The following is a 16,890-nucleotide window of genomic DNA, read 5'->3' on the forward strand; positions in this document are numbered from 1 at the left end:
GGGCGTCCAACTTCCCTCCCCAATCAATCAGGGAGTGCCGTGTCTCCTTCAGAGGTCGGCTCCTCTCGCTGCAGGAGAGGCTCAAACTGGAGCCCTCCAAGTTCTGCCTGGCACGATGTTCCTCTTTCTGCCTCGCTTCATCCACCATGCAGGAAGCATCCCTTGCTTAGCTGTACAAGGCAGAGGAGCGGGGGAAAACCCTCCTCCTCTTTTGCATCACAAGTCACAACACGTTCCAGCAAAATGGGGGTGGGGTGGGGGGTGGGTGAAATCCAGAAGTTTTTTTTTTTTTTTTTTTAAAGCCCTTGAAGGGGAGAAGAGTACGGTTCTTCTTGATTCGTCTGTCTCATCTGCCGCCTTCAAAGAGGGGAAGAGAGGAGAGGAAGCGGGTGGCAGAAGCCCTGGTCTAGTCCAGCAGTCCTTGCTGTCCATCCCACCTGACGCGGAGCAGACCTGTCCAGTTCTTCTGATCTGCCAAGGGCTGAAGTGCAAAACGGCAGGGAGTTGAAAACGGGGAGGGCCACCCCCGCCCTCCTCTCTCAGCAGCTGAACAGCCGAACAGCCTTTGCGTTGCAAGTCGGGCGATGTCCTCCTTCTCCTCGCTTCCCGTTCCACCCTCTCTCGGTCTCTCCGAGCCCAGTCTTCCCTTCTTGCCACGGCCACGGCCTTCCTCCCTTCGCTCACTCCTGCTTGCTGGTGCAAGGAAGCGGGCAGAGTTCTCCTTCGGACCAGTCCAACTCCCTCCCCCCACACACATACGTTACGACATTTAGGAAGGACATAATTCTTACAGACTCTCAAGATCCACAGGCGCGCTCACTTCAGCAGCCATCGAGAGAGTCCCTGGCCACCTCTAGGGGAAAGAGGGATTGTACAATGCAAGGGGTGACGACGACGACGACGATGATGATGAAGATGATGAAAGACGCCCTCAATTCTTTGGAAGTCTCCTCCGGCACCAGGGCAGTCTTCCGACTTGCATCCAGACAAGGTGCCCAATAAATGTGTAAAATCCGAAGCTGGCAGATAGAGTGAAAAGGGCTGGGTACAACGATGATGATGATGATGATGGTAATAATAATATAATAATAATAATAAGGAAGAAGAAAAGAAGGTAAAAACAAGGAGCGCAAGGAAGATTATCTTGGGCAGCATCTTGTGGCAGCTTCTCTGGCTGAAGAAGAGAATATATATCTATATACAGGCAAGGAAGGAGGCCGAGCGCTGGCCTGGGACTGGCACGCACGGCTTCCTCCTCCTGCAGGGACCCTCCGGGAGGGATGGGCTACCAAGTCTCTCGCTTGCTAGGTGATCAAATCCCAATTGAAATCATCAGGGATCTCCTCGGGGGCTCCTGGAGGGGGCCGCGAAACCAAATGATGACCTGAGCAAATTGCACAAGGCGGGAAAGAAAAGCGCAAGAAGGAAACGTAAATTGAATTCTTCTGAATGCTTCCTGTGGCAAACCCCTCTCCCCTTTCCCTGGCATTTGAGGGAGCCCTTAATTGAATTAACTTATTTAATCTAAAGAATTAAAACGGCTGAACGTTCACGAGGTTTGCCAATTCAAGGCCGGGGATTAAGTGGGCAGGCCGACATCCAGAGAGCCTGCCAGGGAAAGTATGAGCAGCATTTGCCAAGCAGCTCAAGCCGAAGCAGCTGCCTCCCCAGTTGGCCACCAATTTGGACATCTCCTTACCTGGGCGGTTATACCCTGGCGAATCCTGGGTGGGAATCGAGTACATCGGCGAGGGTCCCGAGTACAGGTGGGGAGGTGCCGGCTGACCATACGAGTTCACTGGGGAGAAGAGGGGCAGACAGGGAGGGTCAGGACTGAAAATCCCTATTGTCTCTTTGAGACCACCTTGGATTGGGAGCGGGGAGGGGGGTGTTTTATGGTGTCCGCTTGCTTCTTCCCCTTCCTGTGAGGAATTTGCGGCTCATGGCACACTTCATATTGAAAAGGGTTAGGGTCCCCCAATCACTCTGGTCTCTTCCCTGTCTGGCCTCCCACCCTCCAGGACTGGGAAAGAACTTTGGGGCCTCATTCGGACATCTAGGGGCAGAGGTGTCTAATGGGGTATCCTGAGGAGACTGCACCTCCTGGCCTCCCTGCCATCCACGGAGGTAGCCCTAATCTCCACTACTATGACCAGGCCTGGACCCCGTAGAGACACGAGTCATTTTTAAAAGAGGAAGGGCTTAGACTATCCCTCTCGTCCAACACTGAGCTGCTCAGAAGGGCGGCCCTGCTCCCAATCGGCTCCCCATAACCCCGTCATAGGCTGAGACGGCTGATTTCCTCAGGGGAGGAGCACACGCTCCCCCACAAACGCCTTCAGGCTTCTCCCCAAGAAGGGAGGACGCGGCTGTCCTTGCCCCTCCCTCCCTCCCTCTCCCAGAAGGCTGTCCTGCCCTCGGTCTCTACCTTGGCTCATGGGCTGCTCCTGCTTGTTGCTGTTCAGGGCACAGGACTCGGAGATGCGGGGGGGCTGCGGGGGCCCCCCCAGGTGAGGGAGCTGCCCGGTCTGGGTGAGAAAGTGGTTCAGGGAGTCACAGAGGTTGGCAATGTGGTGCTGGTCTAAGGACCAGTTCTTCCGTTCGGCCTGGCGGAGGCTCTCCATTAATTCTGTGGCGGGGGAGTTGGGAACAGGCAATCACTGCTCTGCCCACACCAGGGACACACACACCCCTAGAGGGCAGGGCCCCTCCCCCCCCCAAGGAAGATGCCCTCACCTGAGAACTGGGAGTGTTCAATGCTGGACCAGTTGAGCCGATTGACCATCTTGAAGCTTTCTTTCAGAGAGTCAATGTTGGAGCACCAGTCGGAGGGAAAAGCTGGGGAGGGGCAGACAAGACAGGCAGGGAAATGAGCGTCCCCTTTGCCCCCCCCCCCAGATCTTCTCCCTTATCCCCAGGCGCAGGAGATGCACCCCAATGTTACAGAGAGGATTGAAATGTCACTCAACATAGCCGCCCTGTTCATTTATGCTAGACAGAACTAAAATGGCTTCCATCCACTTAGGCGGCCATTTTTCTTTCTGCCACCTTAAAATTCACCCCATGGGACAAAGCCCCTCCCTGGGCTGGAACTCACCAAAGCTGGCGTTATTGAGGGAGGCCTGCGACTGCTGCTGCGGGTGGGCGTGGGGATGATGGTGCTGGTGGTACGCTCCGTGCTGCATGGCAGAGGGGTGCAGAGACATCACGGGAGGGGGGCCGTAGCCGTCCCCCGCCTGCTGCTTGCTGCCCTGGGACTGGCAGCTCTCCGAGGTTGGAGTGTGGAGGGGCGGCGCAGCTCCGACGGAGGGAGGCCCCTGTGGCTGCTGGTACATGTAGTAGCTGTGGTTGGAGGGCTGCATCTCCCCCAGGAGGGAGGAGAAATCTGAAGGGCAGATCAGGAGGAAAATGCTCAGGGGGCGCATGGGGGCCTTCCTGTTCTTTCCCAAGCCCTGCAACCAGACTTGTGCCCCGCTGAGCCTTTTCCGGGGGTGGGGGTGGGGCCTCTGGTGTTGGGAAATGAACTCTGACTGGTTCCGGGTCAGGGGTGTCGATGACCTGCTTCCGATGACCCCCCAAAGCCAGTTCTGCTCCCTTCAGAGGAAAGCCGGTGGGGCAAGCAGGAGAGGGTCTCCCCCACAGCCCATGACCCCGCTCAATATGGCGCCCTGCCAACTGTGCCCCTCCTGGGACCAGGGAGTGGTTTCAGAAGGCGGACAGGGGGCTGTTTGCCCTCCACAAAAGAGCACGCCCCCTGCCCTGCCCAGCCCAGCCTGCCTGATGTCCCTCGCTGGCCTTTCCCCACCAGACGTTTCCAAGCCAAGTCCTGGGCAGATGCTGCTCTCCCCAAGCAAGCAGGGAGCCAAAGGGGAGGGGCGGTGGGGGCAGACAGAGTGCTCCCCCAAACTGCATGAAGGGGCTGCTTCATGCCAGCCGCCCGTTCTCATAGGAGGGTCTCCAAGCATCCCGAAGGAACGCTCAGAGCAGCTCAGCAGCCCCGTCTGGATCAGAGGAGCCGGTCCCGGGTGCAATTAACTTGTCCCTCCCCCTGCCCCGCCCCCCCGACCATCTAGCCCCGCTGCTCACCATGCTGGGAGGAAGAGGACTTCTCGAGCATCGATTTGTAGAGATTTCGGAAGGACCAGCTGAGATCCTGGAAGTTGATTTCCGAGTAGGAGAACTTCAAGTCGTTGCTGGTGCTGTAGTGCGGAGGTGGCACCTCGGTCCCTTCCCGGCCTTGTCCGCCCGCCACCGTGGCGGCCACCTCCACTGGCCCTGCGCTCTGTTGCAGAAGGCAAGCAGGGGGTGGGGGTGAAACAGGAGCACATCCGGGGGGGGGGGCACCAAAGGGCTCTGTCCTGGGCCAAGGCTCACCGGGCCTCCTGCCCCCACCCAGCCAAATGTCTTTGGCGCCATCATCACGCACCTGGCCGTAATTGCCCAGAGGGGGTGTGCTTTGCAACGAGAGCTGCTGGTTGGACTCGGGGGAGAGCGATGCCTCGGGGCCCAGAGAGACGGAGCCCCGTGGGCTTTTGCTGGCCTCCTGGTCCGGGGAATCCTGTGACAGCTGGAAAATCAAAGCAGGCAGTCGAGCCTCATCACAAGAAATAGGGGCGCATCTTCTGCGCGAAAACCAGGCGCAAGGAAGGCCGGCACAACCTCCCAAGGAAGGGGCCTCCAACAGAAGCCTCGGGCTCCATCCCTGGTGGCCAAGGCCAGGTGCCCTTCCAGGGACTCTCTCACAGCGGCAGCCCTGAGAGAACCTTCACAGGGAAGAAAACTCCCATCAATTGATCAACTAAAGGAGACGATTGAGCAGTTGCTCAGGCAATGAAATCTATTTCTTTAAGCAAGAAGTTGGTTTTGAGGATGGAAGAAAGGGGCTCCTCGACCATTTTAAAAGCCCTTTTCCCGGTGGCCCCTGGGGAAGAGGGATCCCCCTCAGTGCTCTGCTGGAGGGTCAAACTCACATCGTCATCCGGTGGATGGCGCCTCTTCCGGGAAATATCGGGACAGGTGTCAATCGTCCAATACGAGCCCTGAAAAGACAAAGGCAGGCAATCCAGCTGCCCTGGCAGCTCTTCCCCCTCCTGCCATGGCCAGGCCCTCTGCCCTCTTTCCGTTTCAGTGTCATCATCCCGAGCGAGTTGCAGCCTCGCGTAAACCCTCTTGGGAGGAACAGGTTGGACAGGAAGGGCTGCCGCCGTCAGAAAGAGCAGCCCCCCCCCTCAGGAAAAGGGAAGGGAGCCTCCCAGGCGAAGCTCCCGTCCTCCTGCCTCTGTCTGCCACCTCTAAAGACAGGGAGGTTAAGTGCCCCCAAACCCCCAGCCCCCATTTTGCCCGAAGCCCATCCCACGGGCAGAGCCGCCTTGCCTTCTTTGGCCCTTCGTCGATCTCCTTTTGCCTCACTGGGTCAAAAGAAGGCGGAAGGTTTGCAGAATCCCTTGGTGGGGAAAAGCCGGCTCACCTTTCCAGGGTCGTCCCGGGGACGAGGCACTTTCCGAAAGCATTTGTTCAGAGAAAGGTTGTGCCGGATGGAGTTCTAGGGAGAGAAGCGAAGGAATCGCTGCAGTAGTCAAGCAGCTGCTTAGCCCTGCCTTCCCACCTCCTCCCCAAACACGCCTTGCCCATTGGCTGGGAGAAAGAGGTCAGCCCAGCAACTTCCTCACCTCCTGCATCTCAGCCTCCCCTACCCCGGCAACCCAAGCCCCCATTCTTCTCCCCCAGGCCTGCTGCCCTGACAGCCCCTTGGCCTCTGCCTGAGGACTTCTGGCCACAGAGAACTCTGCAGTATCCCACAGCTTCAGCCCAGGGAAGGCAGCTGCGGCGTGAGGATCTGGAAGCCTTCAGGGGTCCCAGGCCCCTCGTTCTCTGCACCGCCAAGCAGCTGAGAAATTATGGGTCAAATTTTGCTGGGAAATGGAGGGCTGCAAAGGGCGGCAGCAGCCGCAGCAGGCTGACCTTCTCTGGGCTGAGACGATGTGCGGGCCTGGCCTCATCAGGCCTGGAAGGGAGACCCGGATAAAAGGACTCAGGAAGTATATTTGTAACATTGATCTGTCTGTCCATCTTATTCTGTATTGTAATTGTCTCGAATCGGCACAGAAACGCTCGACAGACAAACGAATGAATGAATGTCGCCCTTTTACAGATTCCTGCCCTGCTGGGTTCTTCAGGCCAGACAAGAGGGACCAAGAAGACCCCAATGGCCTCTAGGCAGCTCCACCCTGAGGAGAAGCAGGACTTTCCCCACACTCTCCTGCCTGCCCAGCCAAGACTTCCAGCTCTGACCCTCAGAGTCTCGTATCTCTAGTCGCCGACCAACCTGTCTTCTGAAAATATTTTCGGATCCAGACTTGCTTAATCCTCAGAATATGGTTGCTGTCTGCCAGAAAACCAGGGCCCAGCAGGTACTACTGCCCAAACAAAATAGGCTAGCAGTGAAATAGCTTTACTTGAGCAAATCAAAATCTTGATAAAGAAATACCAGAACCCACGGAGCCAAAGGAATTCTGCCATTTTCTCTAGAGGTCAGGCTAAGAAACTTAACTGGATTTTTGCAGGACTAAAATAGCATTTGTGGCATTTCTCCACATAAACAAGTACCCCTGCCTCTGGGGTGAGGGCGAGCTCTGCCTCTGCTAGGCCCATCTCGTATTTTTCGTTTGGCCTAGAGCAAACCTACCCCAAAGCCTGGGCTTCCCCAGGACTGAAACCTTTGGCTCTCTGAGCAAATGCTTCAACCTCTGGAGTCAGTCCAAAGGGCAGCTGCCTCTGAGTCCCCAATAAGAGAGTGTCATACTTCTGATCACCCCTTCCTTGTTTCAGCTGCTTTTAACACCGTGTGTTGTTTTTCTTATAAGTTTGCTTGATTTTCTTTCCCTTTTTTGTCCTGCAACCCAGAGCCCGTCCCATTGCAGCCATGCAAATGTTCTAAATAAATATAACCCAGGCACCCTCACAAGGGACCTGGGAAGCATATATAGAAAAGTTTTTTGGAGTTACGTTCCGAAATAAGACTACTCGTATAAAAAATGCTTCCATCTCATGCGCACACCCCTAACCACCACCGTAATTTAAACCACAATTTCTCCTTGGGGCAGAAATCTGTGGCTTTGGCTCAATTGAGCCCTCCCTGCACTGGGGCGTGTCACAGCAATGACGACTAGCTTCTGAAAAGCCGGTTCTCATGAGCCCAGCAACGAGAGAGCTTCACGCTCGGGGTCCTCACCTTCCAGCCTATGCCCGCATTCTTGTAATAGGGGAAGTTGTCGCAAATCCAGCGGTAGATTTCGCTGAGGGTCATCTTCTTGGCGGGTGAGGAGTTGATGGCGTAGGTGATCAGGGTAGCGTAGCTGTAGCGGGGCTTCCCATCCTGGTGGACCGCGGCCTCATCCTTGCTCAAAGTGGCATTGGGGTCGGTCGGAGAGCCAGGCGGACACTTCCGGCCAGCTCCCGGGGCACCTGACTGAGAAGCCCCCCCTAATTTCTCAATGGTGGCCCGAAGAGTGAGCTGGGGGAGCCAGTCGATGGACGTGAGGCTGCTTTCCAGGTCGGAAGCCATGACGCTGGAGGACAAGATCTGTGGCAAAGACAGAAGCAAGGACAGGAAAGGTGAGTTAGGCGGCTCCCCAATCCTCTGCAGGGCCAAGTCAAAATCTTATTTATTCCTAAAGCCACTGTCTGTATGTTACCCACTCTTGGGTAGTCTAGAAGCACATTTAGGTAAGCGAAACACTGCAGTCTGATCCCACCTCCTTGAAACGAAGGTCACACATTCCTGGAACAGGTGACAAATCGTTTGCATAGATGACCCCCCCCCCCCAAAAATAAGGGAGAGGCGCTAGCTCAACTACAGGTAGTCCTCGACTTACAACTGCAAGTAGGGACTGGAACTTCCATTGCTGAGGGATGTCTAATCTCAGAATGGTGATGCTGATTAAAAAGGGAAATAGAGAAAGAAACTGCTTTGTGGAAGTGGGCAGTCCGTAAATAAGTGTCTAATTAGATAAAAGCTAACACGGATCCTTAGGGAGCCATGATGGCACAGTAACCATCTAACCCTAACTCTGCCCAGAGCCAGGAGTTTGAGCCTGACCAGCTCAAGGTTTCCATCCTTCAGAGTTGGATAAAATGAGGACCCAGATTGTTGGGTGCAAAATGCTGACTCTATAAACCGCTTAGAGAGGGCTGTAAAGCACTGAGAAGCGGGATATAAGTCTAAGGGCTATTGCTATTTAGGGGCTGCAAGCACATTTTCACCATTAAGAGCACATACTCATTCATTCATGGGAATTTCTGCATTCCCCACCATCATTTAATAGACTTCTGGCAGAGAACAATCTAAGCAAAAGAGCATCATAAATCAGACCGTAGTGGGAACACCTCAATGGATGGCCATGGGAAACCATGGCGGACCTAGCGTGGATTGGTAGACGCTTCCCACAACACCACCCTCCTCTTGCGGGATGAAGCAGGCCATCAGGACCTCTCAGGCCAGCCTGTTCGCAAAGGGCGCCAAGCAGATGCCTTGCGGACGAAGCCCAAAGCTAAGAAGGCGCTGTGGGCAGGCATGCCACATCTGTCAGGGGCTGCCCCTTCAAGAAGCCCTCTCCTCCTGGGATGGCCCAACAACTCCTTCCCCTGAGGTTGCCGGGTAGCTGCCGACCCCCAAGAGTCAAGGAAGCCTTGGCCACACAGACACACCTGCCCCTAAGCATCCGCACCTGCGCCATTGGCACCTCCAGCAACTCAAACACATGTTTGCCAGGGGTGACAGAGCGACCATGCAGTCCCAGGAATGGAAGCAGCTTCCCTTACATGGGGGGTGGGGTGGGGCCCCCAGCCACCTCAGAAACGCTTTTGCAGCTTTGGATCCAAACCGCCACGATCTTACTGTACTCTCAAAACCTGGAAGAAGGTGGGCAAATTTCCTTTGACTCAAAGAGATGAGAAGAAAAGGCCTAGAACTGAATTCCTGAACACAGATCTCCTGTCCAGATCTACCTGCTGCAGGACACATAAAATTTGCCCTGCAGCAGGTAAATCTGAACAGAAGAAAATCTTACCTCCAGTCAACTAACTTTTCTAGCCTGGTTGCGTTTGTGCGTTAATGATTTAGTTCTTATTGGCTAATCAAGGGAATCCTTAAAGTCAGAAGAAGCTCAGGAAAAAGAATCTCCCCCCCCACACACACACATTGCCTATCCCGAGATTACAATTATTTGCTGATCTATTTTATATCCTTGATGCAAAGAGGCTTAATGAACTACTAACTGCACGGCCCACTGACTCAAGAGAAGTCTAGAAATTAGAGTTTTACAGCAAGGAACCAACAGCAAACGTTCTCTGAGGTTCAGTAGGCATCTCCCAAACATTCATTTCATGTTCTTTTAGAGATTATATTAGGGGCAACATGTCATAGTAATACTTCTATTCTTTTAAACACAGGCTATACCATGCTTTGTTTCTCAGCCTTTTAGATAAGATCAAGGGTAAAAACAGGAGAAATAAATTCAATTATTTTCCTTTTCCCACTCGATCAGAAGTTTGAAGGACAAAAACAAGGTAGGGAAAGGAAAGAACCCAGCCATATAAACTGCTACTCGGTACTGGATTAATTTATCTAGAACAATAACCATTCTTCCATTTCATACTCAAAAATTCCGAATGTACTTCGCTCATAAACAGGTACAAGAGTGGGAAAAACAGAACTCTCGGTGCGCCTCCATTGGTCTACTATGAAGGCAAAAGTGGCCATAGTATAAACGTGGATTAAGTAGCCTGGAATTATGCCTTCTCTTGTGTCGGGAAACTTGAGGAACTGGTTACTAGCCATTACAGATTTTTCAACACAGCCTTAATTCAAAGACAGTTAGCTGCCCACGAAAAGAATGAACTCAAATTAAGTCAATTATGTTTTGGTCTCATTGACTTATGCAAGTCACTGCTAATTTTATTTATTTCAACAGCATTTGAAAATGACTGATCTTAGAATATCCTTCAAACCAATCCGGGGGGGAGGGGAAGGAGACGGGGACGGGGGGGGGGGAGACGATGACACTGGGGTGATTTGAACAAATGAAAGTAGAGTTCTCTCACTTGGATAGGAAGAACCTGATGTATGGAAAACAAGACAGACAGACCAGGTTTCTCAACTTTAGCCACTTCAAGATGTGTGGATTTAAACTACTAGAATTCCTCAGCCAGGCTGGCTGGAGAATTCTGGGAGTTGAAGTCCACACATCTTAAAAGTGGTTAAGGTTGGGAAACACTGATATAGAAGATGCCGTGGTCGTACAAGGAAAAGAATCTGACACTGTGGTAGACCTCACATTAAGCCTGAGCCAGCAGCATCCTGCAGCTACCGAAAAGAGCAAAGGCAATCCTGGCCGGGCTGCATCAGTAAGAGATATAACGTTCCATTCTATGTCACACCGATCAGACCACTCCAGTTCTGGTCACCCCAAAACAAGGAGGATGCTAAAGAACTGGAAAGAGCAAGGGAAGCGTCACAAGGCTTGTAAGGGACTTTGTAGGCTGAATTCCACTTACAATGGTTATAAAAGAGCCATGATGTTTAGCTTAAAGAAGAGGAACCTGGGAAGAGACATGATAATAACCTTCCAAGACTTGAAGAGATGCCACAGTGCAGAGGGTGGGGGGCAAGAACCAAAGAACGGAAGTCTTACAGAAGGAGAACCAAACTTAAAATAAGGAGGAAATTCCTGAGCTACCAGGCAGTGGGTCAGCCTTTCGCCTGGAACTGTTGGGCTTCCGTCACTGGAGATTTTCAACCGAATTGATGGACAACTCATTTGTCTCACATGGTCTGTAGTTCCCTTCCCTGGGCAGGGGTCTGGCTTGGAAGACCTCCAAGGTGCCCTCCAACCTTCGGGTTCCATTAGTCTTTTTCTGCACCTTGGCTCCGGCAGAAAAGAGCTTTCTTCCAGCTATGGCTGCTCATCAGATGCTCTGGGGGGGCCTCCTGGATGATGCCTTCCTGGACTAGAAGCGATGCCACCGTCCCATTTGGAGTTTGCTGCAGGAGAGAGTGGCCCTACTATTATTATGAAACATGTTGCCCTGTCTATTCTTAGTGACTGAACTATTTCAGTATTAACTTTCCAGGTCTGCAGCACCAGGAGATGACCAGGCTAACCCTTTCAAGATCAGTTATTCCATTTTCAGCTATTCAGTTGTTTCTTGTGAACTGGACGCTTGCTAAGTCTACAAGACCAGGAGTCAACGTAACACAAAAACCAGACTACCAGGGCTTGAAAACAGAATGGATAAACTCTTGGGAGGAACGGAAGGGGCAGGGTAGGAAGCCATGCCCATCAAAAAGTTAAGAGAAACAGAAAGACAGCTCCAGCTCCAGGGAAGAAGACCATGAATCTCTGGATAAAAATGAACTAAATAAAACTAAATAAATGAAACTAAATAAAAATAAACATGACTAGCAGGAAAAGTGGCACAGGAGATTAACATAAAGCATTTGATTCATGCTATAAGCAGGTAACAAGCCACTAAATTCAGGAAGGGGGAGGGGAGGAAAGTGTCTTGGCATCTCATTTGAGATATTAGAAGAGAACTAACCTGGAGAGTTCGAACAATTCAATCTGGGGAAACCCACAAAGACACAATTGTCTGGGCCTACTGCAAAGCACATATATTTTGAATGCTCCGGTCAAATTTAAATTTAAAAATTACTTCAGTGACCAAGATAGTAACATAAATAGCCTAACATACTTCTACATCGCAAGACAATGAAGAGAATAACTCCTCTCTTCTGTGAGGTGTGCAGTTTTCTCCTTAAAAGAAAACAAAATAAAAATCTGGCAGCTTGCTGCTAACTAAGCTACATTTCTCAGAAGCCCTTCCCCACTGTCAGATGGGAAGCATCTGAAGACACCATATTACTGTCCTGGTTTTAAAAAACTAACAGGAGGGATGATGTTTTCTCCTTTTTTTATATAAACTAATATATATTGTCTTACACTAGGATGGTTTAATTATTCTTTTGCTGCTTTTATGTTTATAAACTTTATTCTGCCCAGATACCTTTGGTTTAGATAATAATGAGAAGAGCATTCAGGCCTGAATATAATTCTCTTCCTTTTATCACTAAAAAGAAGAATGCAACATAAACTGATTCATAATATCTGATTTCAACACAGGACAGCTGCAAGATTTAATGGTAAGATAACTAAATTGCAACAGTGAAGTTCAAAACTTGTTCATGTTTTGATTACTTAGAAATCTAGCCTAGCAGTTTAAGCATGGATTCCTGCTCAAAAACCATGTTATAAAACAGCACGGAGCTTTGTGAATGCTTTCTGCAATCGTGTCTACAAGTTGCATGAAATTTGCAAGAAAATCTTCTGCACTGGGCTGCTACCTGGCGTTATTATAAACAACAGGAAGGCCTGGGAATCCGCAACCAGCTGCCCATATTCTATCAGATTAATTGGTACAAATATCACAGCTATTACAAGAGAGGCTCGGCACATCTATATGTCTTTCCAGTTGTGACACCACAGCCCCAATGTGGCTCTTCCTCCTGGAGGCCCATCCTGGCCCCCTGAATGCTTCCCAGACCCGGCTGTCTAAAGGTGCTGGAGGTGGGCTTCCCCAGGGCCCAGCTCTTTCTCCTGCTCTCCAGAGACCCAGGCTGGAGCCCAGCAGCATTCCTCCCACAGCCACAGGGCCTCTCAAGCGGTGCCCTCGGCTCTGCCTTTCCAAAGCTATTGTTCTTCATTACATTTATTTAAAAGCTAATTTAGGATATATGCCATTGTAAAGTCCTCTCTATGCAAACTTCATGTTAAATTGAAAACAATTACCATATTTTGGGATATCTGAATATAACCCATGCAAATGCCATGAGGCCCCAAGCCAAAAGGGCAGCCTTCACCCCAGACCAGAAGCAGCAGCTGTTAAGTTCTGGAATGAGAACCTCCTCCTGCCAGGAAGTGGTGGAATTCTTGGCACGTGGGAGCAAGCAATGAGCGACTGGGGGAATGGCACTCTGCACATGCCCCTTGCCCCATCATTCACGGCAAAATGAGAATTTGTAACCCACCCTTCTTGTCAGAAGGCATGTGAATTTAAAGTCCTTGCCCATTTAATGAAACAAGTAAAAAATCCAGCAGAAGATTACTTCGTAAAACCCCAAAACAATTACCTTTCGGGTTCTATGGAAGTGAGCTGGACTCTCTGTTGTAGATAGAAAGATAAATACTTCCTTGAACTGAAATGAAATCTGAAAAAAGATACTTAAGTGGTGATTTTTAAAAATCCAACGTAATCTTTTACGATCTTTTGTTCTTGTTAAAGCAACTTCTATTGCCGTAATTTAATCATAAGCTATTTGGCAAGAGTCCTAAGTAGACTGTATGCATAGAACTTGCTTCTGAATAAATATGCAAAGAATTGTGTGGTTAAAATGGAAAACTGTGAGCAATTAGCACTAAGAGCTAAGGCAGATCAGTCTAGAGACTAAACATCAAACTACTAGAGGAAAGCAATTGTGAAGAAGTGCATTCTGTTGCACTGACACATTGCATTAAGCCACGATACGGCTGGTTTGCTTTTGGCTTCAGGTGATAAGGAAAAAATAGTCCGTGACTAATATATGTATCTAGCCTGAATACATGGCATGTTGTGTTACCTATTATAACCACCATTTAAACAGAGGTGCGAATGGGGACTGATGGAGAGCTCTATAGCCCTAATGCACAGAGTGGTCTATTGAATCTTGTTTTGGCTTAATGTTGGGCTCTCCAACGTTTGGAGCTGGAGGGCACCGTAGGGTTCCTGCAGAGCACAAGGCAGGACAAGAAAAAGTGGCTGTGGCGGATGGTGGGGCGAGTTTGCAAGGTAATGAAAGCTGCTGCTTCCATCCATTCCTATTTCAGCTTTTGCCAACAGGTCATTACAAAAAGAAAAGCAACTCTTAAGCATGATAGAAAACATAACTATTTATTAATATGTTTGACCTTTCCTTAATTAATACAGGGTTTCTTTTCTACCACTTAAGATTTTTCAACTCCCAACGCCAGAAATTTGTATGGATGCTGTATGAATTGCGTGCGTGTCAGTTTTGCACAGCACAGATAATCAAACAGTTCAGCTCAGAAGCCACTCCTGGTGTTACTAGCTAAATTCACTTGCACCTGGACTGGGAAGAAGGCGGTTGGTTACCTGAATATACTCAGCCAAGAGCAAAATATTCTCCACCACTTGCAATCAACTTTCTGGGATCTATCAGTCCTTCCCTACTTTATTTCCATTAAGAAAGGCAAAATTCACTGCTGACGTTGGTTCAGAGGAGGACAAGTCATTCAAAGAGCTGTTTTCTCCTAGGTTTGCAGGGACAAACATTTTCTAGCTCTACCCAAAGAAGCGTCTACCAAAGCGTAGGCAGAAGGGAGGTTGAGATGAGCTGATAAATCTTTGGGGATCACCGAAGCCGATGGGTTCATTATGTAACAGCAGCAGCAACCGTTTCCACCTTTGGTGGCTGCAATGGGACAAAGTTGGGAAACCAGGAAGGGCAGCCCCAGAAGCCAGCTGGGCTTCCTAAACAAACACACTCAGGCAGCTGTTAAGTGGGCCAGCCCAACAAACAAAAAATCACATTAGGTGGTAGCACCCTCTGCCTGCCTTTTCCGGCAACCAGCATCCCTAAACCACAATTCTGGACTTGCAAAAAAAATAATAATAATAATAATAAAAACCCCTCAGTATGAAAAATGAAGCTATCTCTATGGCGGGCCTTTTCTCTAGGGGGAAAACCCCACCTTTTTCTGCTTTCCCATGGAAGCCGGTTAAGGAAACTGACCCGCAGCCCCACTTGCTTCCCTGGGACCAGAAACGGGCCGGGAGGGGCCTCGCATCCACGGTCCCATCTAGCCCCCCCACCCCACCCAGGGCGAAGGTGCCCTAAGGAAGCCCCTTCCCCTCTTTGCAACCAGAGCAGGCGGGGAAGCCGGGGGTCCCCCTCTCTGTAGCCCCTCTGTCCCGGGAGGGGGGGCTTCGGCCTCGGGGGAATCGGGGGACACCCCCCCACACACTGCCCAGCAGGCGCAACGGGGCCCCCGCCCCACTCCGCCCCCCTCCCCCCGCCCATCCGGGCCCGCCGCCTTCGCCATCCGGCCGCCTCGGGCTCCCGCGCGGCCCAAGACCGCCGCCTCCTCCTGGCCAAGGCCGGGCGGGGCCCTCAAGGGCATCGGGGCCGGGCCAGGCAGGGGCGCCAACGGCTCCGGCGGGAAAGGCCGCGGCGGCGCCCAGCAACCCTCCCAGCCCGCCCGCCCCGCTCGCTCGCTCGCTCACCCACCGGCCGCTCAGGGGGAGGCCGCCCCGCGCCCCGGCCTCATGCTCTGCCCGGCCCTCAGCGCCCGCCGCTCCCGCATCTCCGGTGGCCGGGCGGGCGGTCGGAGCGGGCGCCGGGCCTCGCCTGGACGGACCAGGAAGGGCGCGGCGGAGGCCTGGCGAAGGGCCGCTGCGGACGCCGCTCTCTCGATCTCTCTCTGCCGCAGGGAAGGCGGGCCGGCCCCGGAGCCTCGCAGCAGCGCCCAGCCAGGCCCTCCCGCGCAGTAGGCCCGCCGCCGCCTCCGCCGCCTCCTCCTACGCCGCCTCCGCTCGGGCTCGGTGCGCGCTGGGCCGCGGCTCCACTGCAGGCCCCGGCTCCTCCCCGGCCGCTGCTCCGCCTCCCCCGGGCCGCGTCACCCGCCGCCCTCCCCGCCTTAAGGAGGCTCCCTCGGCGGCGGCGGCATCTCGGCGGGGAGGCGGCCGGGCGCGCTCCGTCCAAAGGGGGCTCTGCCGCCGCCGCCGCCGCCAGGGGGGTCCCGGGCAGGCGTGGCCCCCGGAGGCCCGAGGGAGGCTTGCGGGACCTCGGAGAGCCCGTCGAGGGGAGACCCCCGCGCATCTCCGCCCCGCCAGACTCCCACTGGTGGCGGCGGGCGGTGGGCTCCCGGGGGAGGGTCCCGGTCCTTCGCGCAGGCGGGGACAGGAGGCCCAGCGTCGCCCCTCGAGGGCGGAGGAGGCCGGCCGTGGAGCCCTCGCCTGGGGGGGGGTGTCTTTCCTGCCGCTCCTCCAGGGGCCCGTATCCCCCGCCCGACGCTCACCTGCTCAGCCGCCGGAGGGGCCGGGGCTGGCTGGCCCGGGGGGACGTGCGCCCAGCAGCAGCAGCAGCAGGAGCAGCAGCCGGGAGGCATCGGGCCGGAGGAGGACGGGGGCAGCTGCCGGTTCCCTCGCCCCCCGCCCTCCCGGGACCCTCCTCAGCCCCTGGGAAGCGGGCGAGCGGCCACCATGCCGGCGCCGAGACCCTCCCGCCGGTGGGGGAGGTTACGGCCGCCTCTTTGGCTTTCCCGGCGGCCGCAGTCCGTCCCCAGAGCCCGCGGAGTCCCGCCGTCGGCCAGGGGCATGTCCTCCCTCCCGTAGCGGGTCGCTCCGCTCCAGAGGCCGCGGCCACCTTAAGCGCCGTCGACGCCGTCCGGGGGCCGCGCGGGGGCGCCCCTCCCGGCCCCGTGTGGCGGGCAGCCCCGGAACGTGTGCCGCGGTCGCCGGCGGAGAGAGCCTTCCAGGCACCCTCGGGCGGTGGCCACGGCCGGGCCGGCGCAGGGACCTGCGGGGCGCGGCCGGCGCATGGCTTGGGGCCGGCAGCGTAGGTGGGTAGGGAAGCTGGCATCGGGGAAGAGAGCGGGCGCTTCGGAGCCTGCTGCGGTCTTTGGGGGAACGGCTTGTTTCCAGAGGCTGCTGTGCCCTGGCTCTGCAGATGCCGCCTTCAGCTGCCGCTGCGTTTGAATCCCATAAGGAGCTTTAAAGGCTCCTTGTTCGGCCTCTTCTTCTTTCACTCAAAGCCCTTCACGCGAACCATCCGGCGGG

General features: G+C 53.6%; 1 protein-coding gene across 3 annotated transcripts; it reads right to left on the reverse strand.

The window, feature by feature from the left end:
- Positions 1-253: 253 nt before the first annotated feature.
- Positions 254-15,692, reverse strand: FOXJ2 (forkhead box J2). 3 transcript variants are annotated; one of them, XM_070949016.1, is made up of 11 exons: positions 15,341-15,692; positions 7,232-7,582; positions 5,468-5,542; positions 4,971-5,039; positions 4,427-4,567; positions 4,087-4,282; positions 3,098-3,385; positions 2,737-2,838; positions 2,429-2,629; positions 1,700-1,798; positions 254-1,384 (listed from the first exon to the last, which is right to left on the reverse strand). In XM_070949016.1, exons 2-11 carry the CDS (start codon positions 7,562-7,564, stop codon positions 1,305-1,307), a joined length of 1,584 nt encoding a protein of 527 aa, XP_070805117.1. In that variant the 5' UTR covers positions 7,565-7,582; positions 15,341-15,692; the 3' UTR covers positions 254-1,304. The 3 variants fall into 3 exon arrangements, with proteins under 3 accessions (XP_070805117.1, XP_070805120.1, XP_070805118.1); XM_070949019.1 differs by having other exon boundaries at positions 15,337-15,692; XM_070949017.1 differs by lacking the exon at positions 15,341-15,692 and adding an exon at positions 13,187-13,215.
- Between the last annotated feature and the right edge of the window lie 1,198 nt (positions 15,693-16,890).

The sequence above is a fragment of the Pituophis catenifer genome, unplaced genomic scaffold (genome assembly GCF_029215685.1).
Source record: "Pituophis catenifer annectens isolate HBS135680 unplaced genomic scaffold, rPitCat1.0.hap2 SCAF_8, whole genome shotgun sequence".
Taxonomy (NCBI): domain Eukaryota; kingdom Metazoa; phylum Chordata; class Lepidosauria; order Squamata; family Colubridae; genus Pituophis; species Pituophis catenifer.